Raw genomic sequence first — 10,215 nt, 5'->3', positions numbered from 1 at the left:
CCAGTATACCGGCCACTGCAACGGACAGCTGGAACTGACAACCAGAAGCGGCAGATTCAAACCACTACAAATGCCAGAGGAAAGATCACAGAAGCGCTTCACAGGAGGCTCCCAAGCACTGAGGATGTCACCTAGACAGGGGACGAAACGTTTGCAACACAAATTCCCAGCTCGGCGAACAGAACCACAACAAGGAGGAGAAGGATTCATAACTCTACTTACCTGAATGAGCCCAACAGCCTGAGAGGGAAGACTACCTACCAGATCTGCAGTTTTCCAGTGAGCATATGGTAATGGTACAAATGACTGTAATGTTATTATGCAAATGTTTGGAACATTTGATATAAAATTATTTGTTGTGCTATTTTCAAAGTGCAAGTGCAGAGAGAGGAATTTAGGGTGAGTGTGTAAAGTGTTCCTACCATAACATAATGGATAATGATATTATTATGATTGTTGGATTTTCCATTGAATTTTACAGCACAGCAATGCACCATTCAGGCCAATAGCACCTTGCACAAAAAGATCTATCCACCTCACTGTGTCTGATCCTATCAGTGTAACATGCTTCTGGACAAGGTGTGTCAGGTCAAAACATTATAAGGAAGATTAGGCAATTACTTTTCCACTAGCTGATAAGAGGTATTAGAAATAATGACAATAAGTAACTTCTATTTTATATAGTTGCCAAAGTATCAGAATGTCCAAAGACTTCACTGAAGCCTTATCAGGCTGATAGTGAGCCCCGGAAAGGTATATATTAAGACAGGTGCTCCTATGCTTGGTCAGATTGCATTGTTTTAAGCAGGGGCTTGAAATGAATAGAGGAAGGTGGAAAGAATTCTTAGATTCCCTACAGTGTGTGAAAACAGGCCTTTCAGCCCAACAAGTCCACACTGACCCTCCGAAGAACAACCCATTCAGACCCATTCCCTTACATTTACCCCTGCACCTAATACTGCGGGCAATTTAGCATGGTTAATTCACCTAACCTGCACATCTTTGGATTGTGGGAGGAAACTGGAGCACCCGGAGGAAATCCATGCAGACAGCTGCCCAAGGCAGGAATTGAACCCGTATCCCTGGCGCTGTGAGGCAGCAGTGCTAACCACTGAGCCACCGTGCTGCCCCAATGAGGGAGGGAATTTCATGGTGTGTAACTGGCTGGAGGCACAGCCACCAAGAGTGGAGTGAAGGGACTGGGGGAATACCCATGCATACATATAAAAGGTGGTGTTGAAGTATTGATTCTATAAATGATCATTGGGTTGTTACAGAGGTTTACATTATAGCAGCTAATAACATTAGAAGTGTGACCATTACCTCTGTCCAATACTTATGGTCCCGCTGAGCCAATTGTCTAATTAGTATCCAGTTAATGGCTACGTTAAATGTCCTTTTATTCGAGCTCACTGGGACCACAACCAGATCCTAGGAGTGAAAATGGAAATCATACACTGAAGGATGGGAGGACATAGTTAGAAAGAGTAATAATCTCAGCAGATTGATTAGAAAAATATGAACTCTAAAGGAAAGGTTACTGTTGTCCTTTGAGGCAGTTCCTAATTTGAACCAGTTAGGTCAATGGATGTGGGAAATGTGGAGTTGTCCAACAGACAATGCAATCCTTGCAACCAGTGGATTTGAATCAACAGTTTTAAAGCACATGCTGATTCTGCAATGCTACCATTACCATCGAGATCAACTTTTATATTGCATTCCTGCTGTTCTGACCTTCAATGTGTGGCCGGTGCTTGGATCTGGGTTTAGTCTGAGCTGAAGATCATTCCTGGACGAGTAGAGGTGTTTGTGCGGGTTAAAAAGTATTACCCATAATGCGTATAGAGCAGGCCAGAAAATCTATGCCAGTAATTAAGCATCACATCAGATTCTTCCTTCAACATCCTGTCTCCACCTTCTCCATCCAACCCCCTTCAATATATCTTTCTAATCCTTTCTCCCTTGTTTGTTTACTAGCTGTCCCTTATTTGTATCTACTCCTTGTTTTGTAACTATTCACTGGTAAACAAGATTATCCTGAATTCCTTATTGAATTGATTTGTAACTATGTTTAGTTCTGATTTCACTGGTAAATGGAAAAAGATATTATTTACATCTACCTTACAATCTTAAAGACCTCTAACAGGTCATCCCACAGCATGTCTCCAGACTGTTAACTGTCTAAAGAAAAAAGCTGGTTGATAGGATCAGGGTCATGATGTGTTCATTGGTGAATTACCCAGTCTGACAACCGCCTAGCAAGTATTTAATTACAGTGCCTGCTTACTGAAGGTCATCCATGAAATAAGGATTGCAACCCACTGCACATAAGCTGCTAATGGCATTGCATTTAAAGAGATGCACAGTTCTGATTATTTAGCATGAATAAGAGCAGGCGCCACACAGGAAATCTTATTCCTTCTCAATGCCATGTAATTGAACACCCTTAGATACTGATTAATTATTTCATTTTGTTTTGTAATCTGCCGTAGCCCAATCTGGTGCATGACTCTCTAGGCCTCCTGTTAGACAATGAAACTTCTGCTCTGGGGTTGAAGGGGGAGAAAAGGTTGCCTGCTTACCTTTGTTGCCACTGCAATGGTAAGGAACCACTTAGAAGAACAGGGCCAAGAATGGAACAAGTGGCTTTCTCGTAGATTAGATTAGATTAGATTACAGTGTGGAAACAGGCTCTTCGGCCCAACAAGTCCACACCGACCCGCCGAAGCGAAACCCACCCATACCCCTACATTTACCCCTTACCTAACACTACGGGCAATTTAGTATGGCCAATTCACCTAACCTGCACATCTTTGGACTGTGGGAGGAAACCGGAGCACCCGGAGGAAACCCACGCAGACACGGGGAGAACGTGCAAACTCCACACAGTCAGTCGCCTGAGTCGGGAATTGAACCCGGGTCTCTGGCGCTGCGAGGCAGCAGTGCTAACCACTGTGCCACCGTGCCGCCCAGTGCCACCGTGCCGCCTCGTAGGCAGCAAGTTTCATGATGAGGAGAAACTGTTGCTTGAACCTGTACCACATTACTGTTATAAAAACAGAAAGTGCTGGAGAAACTCAGTAGGTCTGGCAGCATTGGTGGAGAGAGAAGCAGAAATAATCTTTTGAGTCCAATATGACTCTTCGGAACCCACTGTTGTAACCCTGACAATCAAAGGGAAGAATTACATTTGAGCATGACAGCAAAGGTATTGAATCCAAAATGCTGCAGGATCCCCATATGGAAGATGAGATGCTGTTCTTCCAGCTTGTGGTGATCTTCTCCAGGGCACTGCAACAAGCCTGAGACAGAACCATTGGCCAGGGAACACGGTGGTGTATTAAAGTGGCAGGCATCTGAAACTAAGTTGTCTTGATTTTATGCCACTTGGGGATCTCCAAAATGAAAGTCCAGTGCCAAACGTGGTATGAAAAGTATACACAGATGACTCAGATTGCATCAGTATTTTCTAAATGTATCAGAAGTTGACTTTGAAATTTTGAGAGTATGAAGCAACCAACTCCTGTTCTCAAAGATTTCAAATGCAGCACAGAATTCATCTGATTTGGAGAATTACAGCTTGAGCTAAATAGCATAAGTGAATAGTATAAGATATAACGGACCCCACACTGCATCAAGTGAAGATATTAATTTGACTATTGCTGCTCTTTCAGACATTTCAAGGTTAGTTATGCTGTACTTCCTGTCTCAATGTGATCCCATTTTTGAAATGCAATGCAAGATCAATGATCTGAGTATAGTCTTGATTACTTTGAGTCTTACTGTGCCCGGTTTTAAAGCAATTGGAATACAACTGCAATACTCTAAACTTTTTATTCACAATTTGTTTATAATGTTAAAAATTTACTGATGTCCTGACCTCAAGAGCTGAAGCGCTATCATGCAGAATTGGCAGTATAACCTGATGATCCAAGTTAGGTTCGGTGCCAAACCTGGAGTAAATTACCTTTTTTTGGTCATATTCTCATTGCAACATTGTGCAAAAGGTTAAAAATTAAAGCAGGACCTCCAGAGGTTTTTGCTGGTTAACTAAAATGCAAGAGTATCTTTGTTTTGAGGTAGTTCAAAATAATTGACACACAGGTGATAAATGCTTATCTCGCTTTTGTCTCCCATAGGTTTGGTTTCAGAATCGCCGAGCAAAGGAGAAACGACTGAAAAAGGATGCTGGGAGACAGAGATGGGGCCAGTATTTCAGGAACATCAAGCGATCCAGAGCAAGCTCCAAATCAGACAAGGACAGCACCCAGGATGATGGGGTAGCCAGTGATGCCGAAGTGTCCTTCACAGGTTGGCATCCGATAGTCACAGAGAGTTGGGGTTGAGTTTTAGTTGCTCTTGACAATCAGCAAATCCAACAATCCTTTTGGACTATCATTGTAAACAGCATCTCAGCTATGTGGGACAGGCGAAGCTGGATCGATTCAGTTAGAAGAGGGACTGTTCGGAAGAGATTTAATAAAGTGCTTCATATTATGAGGGGCTTTGATAGAGTGAATAGGGATAAACTGTTTCCATTGACAGAAGAGCCTGTCACCAGGAGATACAGCTTCAAGGACTTGGCAGGTTGAGGGAGGATGTTTCACTTTGTAGGAGGGCCCAGAACCAGGACTGTGGGACACAGTTTACGATTGAGGTCTCAAATTTAAAATGGAGTTAGGGAGATGCTCTCAGAGGATCATGAGTTGCTGGAATTCTTTTCTTCAGTAAATAGTAGATGCTATTTGAATTTGCTCAAGCCTGGGTTCAATAATATTTAATAGACAAGGGAGTCAAAGGTCATGATTAGGGGGTGGGTGGTGCAGACAGGAAATTGGAATAGAAACAGCAACCAATCAGCCATGACCTTAATGAATGGCAGAGTAGGTTGGAAAGGACAAATGGCCTATTCCTGTTCCCATGTCCCTATATTCTGCCCAATGTGCCCATTTTAAAAATTATCCAGTTAGCTATTAGGATATACCATACTCCTTGTAAAAGTGGTGAAAGTAGGGTCAGCAGCAGCTTACAACTGTATTTGAAAAGTGAACACCTGCACAGTTATGAGGGAAGGGAGTGGTGGAAGTATGGAATGAATTCAGTACCTCCTTCAGAAAGCTACCACATGTACAAAGGGCTTGAATGGCCTCCTTCTACAATTTTATGATTCTAAATAACTTACAAATGGTTAATATAAGGATGGAAAATCTAACAAAAGAAATGCATATTGATAGTAATTCATGTCACTGAGAATGAGCCTGAGTGGTTATACATAGAATGAATTCACAATGAGGTGTGGTTGGGTGGGGAAGGTGTTGTTTCTGGAAGTAAAGAGTGATATTGGTGAAATTAATAAAGCAAAGATGCAAATACAAACAAAGGAGACAGCTCACAGTTGAAAAATCACCTAATCTCTCCTTTCAACAGCCAGTCTTATCAAACTGTATGTTCTAAATATCTATAGGGCTACCTAGTGTGCCAGGAGTCAGTTAGTTCATTTGGTTGGATGCCTGGTTTATGATGCAAAGTAATACAAACAGCATGGGTTCAATTTCCATTCTGATTGAGGTTACCAGGACAGACTTTCTTCCTCCCCATTACACTCATTGCCTGAAGTGTGGTGACCCTCGAGTAAAACCACTTCTTGTCTCTTTCTAATGCAACAGTTTTATTTGGAGGCGTTAGCTTTGAAGTGATGCTTCTTCAGCAGCGCTTCGAAAGATAATGCCACCAAATAAAGCTATTAGGCTATAACCTGGTGTTGTGTGATTTTTAACTTTGTCCACGCCAGTCCAACACCGGCTCCTCTAAATCATCTCTTTCTAATGAGGGAGTGGCTGTATGATTTGGTCAGACAATGCTGACTTTCCCATAGTTTGTTAGTAACAGTTTGAGAGTGGCCTTTGAAGGAGGCTGGTGTGACAATAATATCCCCGAGCTGGTAATCTAAAACCTCAAGCCATTACATAAGAAATTTAAATTCAACAAACTTTGGAAATAACAGCCAGCTAAATATAAATTGTGTTATCATTGTCAAATATTGTAAAAACCCATTTGGTTCACTAATGTCCTTTATAGAATCCTGACAGTGTGGAATCAGGCCATTTGGTCCATCAAGTCCACGCTGACCTTTCAAAGACCCAGACTTACCCCATCATCACCTAGCCTGCACATCCCAGGACACCATGGGCAATCCACCTAACCTACTCATCTTTTGACTGTGGAAAGAAGCTAGAGCAACCCAGAGGAAACTCATGCAGACACAGGGAGAATGTGCAAACTCCACACAGAATTGAACACAAGTCCCTGGTTTGTGAGACAGCAGTGCTAACCACTGAGTCACCGTGCCACCTGTTTTAAGCACGGAAATCTGCTGTCCTCACTGGGCTCACTTGCATGTGACTCCAGACCTACAGCAATGCGGATGAACTCTTAACTACTCTCTGAAACAACCAATCAATTAAGGCCAGGAAACAAATGCTGGCCTTGTCGGCCATGCACACATTCTATGAATGAATTAAGAAGACCTTCCCTCTGGAAGGACAAGGAACACCGTCACATTCAATTAGCATGACTCATCAGGCAGTGCCAAAACAAACTGTCACAATGCTTTCCATTTTCAAGAGATATTCAGCATTGTTCTTGGGTAGAATTTGAATTATCTCAGTGTTTTAGACATAACTTAATAATGAAAAAGTACGGAGTATCACATGTCTAATCAGGAACAAAAACAAAATGCTACGAAAATGTGTAACCTGAAATAAAAGCAATAAATGCTGGAGGAACTCAACAGTTTCTGCAGAGAAGGAGAGAGAGAGGATTAACATTTCAGGCTAAGAAACTGAGTGGAGTGGTGAGTGTTCATTTTGTGCAGATTTACGAGAAACTGATGTAATGGGACAATTGCTTTAATCTATTCCAGTATAGCATGCTTGGGTAGCTCTCCTGCTGCAGCAATAGGTTGTGGGCAAAGACCTCCTGGTGGGGAGGGAGCAGCGGACCAGTCCTTAATGCAATATATTATTCAGGAAGCTCACCTTTTAAGGATGTTGTTTTTTCATGGGGTTCACGATTCTCCTGGTATCTGGTCTTCTTTGTAGACCCAAGATCTTCTTTGCGTCAATAAGACGAAATGTAAACGAAGGGCATGTTTCGCTGAGCATCTCAGCTGTGCCCGTAAGGGCCAACCTGGCCTCCTGGTCACTGCCCATTTCCCATATGTCCATTCTTGGACTCCTCCACTACCACAGTGAATCAGACTACAAATTGGAGGAACACCTCATCTTCTGCCTGGGCAGCCTACTGCTTACGGAACTCAATGTTGAGTTCTTAATTTCAACTAACCTTCCCACCCATCACCCAACACACTTTCCAGCCCTGTCTCCTCCCTTTCATATCTCCAACTGACACTTCATTCTGGATTCCTTCCTCCTATTGACCTAGCGGATTGTACCTACCACCTGTATTCACCTATTACCACCCCACCACTCTACCCCCTTCTCCACCTATAACCTCTTCCCTCCCCTCTCTTCATCTGTAGCTCCCCCTACCTCCCCATCCCCAGTCCTGAAGAAGGATTAAACACAAAATGTCTACTTCACCACACCTGATGCTGCCTGGCTTGCTGTGTTCTTTCAACCTCCTGCTTATCTGTTTAACACTAGCATTTTGACAGAAATATGTCTTCTTCTGAACTGCTGACAAGAATGGTGCTGTTCTCATCTGGCATACCAGCCACTGCGTTGAAGATGCTGAATACCAATTCTCAGACACTTCTTCCTATCTCCCTGGACCATGACTCCACTACTGAATGTCTCGCTGTTGTTTCCAGGACTTCGCAACGACCTCCTCTCCCATGAAGACTGAGCAGAAAGTGAGGACTGCAGATGCTGGAGATCAGAGTCGAGAGTGTGGTGCTGGAAAAGCACAGCAAGTCAAGCAGCATCCGAAGAGCAGGAGAATGAACGTTTCAGGCATAAGCCCTTCATCAGGAATGGTTCCTGATGATGGGCCTATGCCCGAAATGTCAATTCTCCTAATCCTCAGATGCTGCCAGACCTGCTATACTTTTTCAGCACCACACTCACATCTCCTATAGAGACCTCCCCTCCTCAGTTTCCCTCACTGCTCATAGTTTCCCCATTCCCTTGCACAGCTCCCCTGCGCCCCAAAACAACACAGTTCCAAAGAACAGTCACATTGGCCTCCAAGTGTTAACACTGACTCCTGCTCCACAGTTGCTGCCAGACCTGCTAAGTTTCTCCAGAATTTTCTTTTTTTCAATTTTGATCACCAGTATCCGCAGTATTTTATATTTGCAATCTAATATGGGGCTGGGTGAAATTGGAGCATGCCCATCAAGACAAGGTAACTCTCCAAACAAGCACAGAAAATGTTGGAGAAACTCAGCAGGTCTGGTAGCATCTGTGTAGAGAGATGATGTGGTGCCAGTGTTGGATTGGGGTGGACAAAGTTAAAAAATCACGCAACACCAGGTTCTAGTCCAACAGGTTTATTTGGTAGCACAAGCTTTCAGAGCTAGCTACCTGATGAAGAAGCAGCACTCACAAAGCTAGTGCTTCCAAATAAATTTGTTGGACTATAACCTGGTGTTGCGTGATTTTTTAACAGAGAAACAGAGGTAATGTTTCAGGTCTAGTAAGATTTTTTTCTGAAGAATTCCAGTTCTGAAGACAATAGACAATAGGTGCAGGAGTAGGCCATTCTGCCCTTTGAGCCTGCACCACCATTCAATAAGTTCATTGGTGATCATCCTTAATCAGTATTCTGTTCCTGCCTTATCTCCATAACCCTTGATTCCACAATCCTTGAGAGCTCTATCCAACTCTTTCTTAAATGAATCCAGAGACTGGGCCTCCACTGCCCTCTGGGGCAGAGCATTCCACACAGCCACCACTCTCTGGGTGAAGAAGTTTCTCCTCATCTCTGTCCTAAATGGTCTACCCCGTATTTTTAAACTGTGTCCTCTGGTTCGGCACTCACCCATCAGCGGAAACATGTTTCCTGCCTCCAGAGTGTCTAATCCTTTAATGATCTTATATGTCTCAAACAGACACCCTCTCAGTCTTCTAAACTCAAGGGTATACAAGTCCAGTCGCTCCAGTCTTTTAGTATAAGGTAATCCCGCCATTCCAGGAAGTGACCTTGTGAACCTATGCTGCACTCCCTCAATAGCCAGAATGTCTTTCCTCAAATTTGGAGACCAGAACTGCACACAGTACTCCAGGTGTGGTCTCACCAGGGCCCTGTACAGCTGCAGAAGAACCTCTTTGCTTCTATACTCAATCCCTCTTGTTATGAAGGCCAGCATGCTATTAGCCTTCTTCACTACCTGCTGTACCTGGATGCATACCTTCATTGACTGGTGTACAAGAACACCCAAATCTCTCTGTACTGCCCCTTTACCTAAATTGATTCCATTTAGGTAGCAATCTGCCTTCCGGTTCTTGCCACCAAAGTGGATAACCATACATTTATCCACAGTAAACTGCATCTGCCATGCATCTGACCACTCACCTAACTTGTCTAGGTCACTCTGTAATCTCCTAACATCCTCCTAACATTTCACCCTGCCACCCATCTTAGTATCATCAGCAAATTTGCTAATGTTATTGCTAATACCATCTTCTATATCATTAACATATATTGTACAAAACTGCGGTCCCAGTACTGATCCCTGCGGTACCCCACTGGTCACTGCCTGCCATTCCGAAATGGAGCCGTTTATCACTACTCTTTGTTTCCTATCAGCCAACCAACTTTCAATCCAAGTTAGTACTTTGCCCCCAATACCATGCGCCCTAATTTTGCTCACTAACCTCCTATGTGGGACTTTATCAAAAGCTTTCTGAAAATCCAGGTACACTACATCTACTGGATCTCCCTCATCCATCTTCAGAGTTACACTCTCAAAACTTTCCAGAAGATTAGTCAAGCATGATTTCCCCATCATAAATCCATGCTGACTCTAACCTATCCTGTTACTACTATCCAGATGTGTCGTAATTTCATCCTTTATAATAGACTCCAGCATCGTTCCCACCACTGAGGTCGACTAACTGTTCTATAATTTCCTGCTTTCTCTCTCCCACCTTTCTTAAAAAGTGGTACAACATTAGCCACCCTCCAATCCGCAGGAACTGATCCCGAATCTATCGAACTCTGGAAAATAATCACCAACGCATCCACAATTTC

The 10,215-nt window shown here is 43.2% G+C and overlaps 1 protein-coding gene across 3 annotated transcripts in view; it reads left to right on the top strand.

Annotated features, from left to right (window-relative positions):
• The window catches only part of lhx3 (LIM homeobox 3), a 169,848-nt gene that overhangs the window by 156,082 nt on the left and 3,551 nt on the right, over nt 1–10,215 (top strand). For all 3 annotated transcript variants that reach the window (XM_043720490.1, XM_043720491.1, XM_043720493.1), the window contains one exon: nt 4,140–4,311. In XM_043720490.1, the coding sequence (XP_043576425.1) occupies nt 4,140–4,311 (172 nt within the window). The remainder of the gene's footprint in view (nt 1–4,139; nt 4,312–10,215) is intronic.

Source organism: Chiloscyllium plagiosum, chromosome 30 (genome assembly GCF_004010195.1).
Source record: "Chiloscyllium plagiosum isolate BGI_BamShark_2017 chromosome 30, ASM401019v2, whole genome shotgun sequence".
Taxonomy (NCBI): domain Eukaryota; kingdom Metazoa; phylum Chordata; class Chondrichthyes; order Orectolobiformes; family Hemiscylliidae; genus Chiloscyllium; species Chiloscyllium plagiosum.
This window is presented reverse-complemented; position numbering and strand designations above follow the sequence as displayed.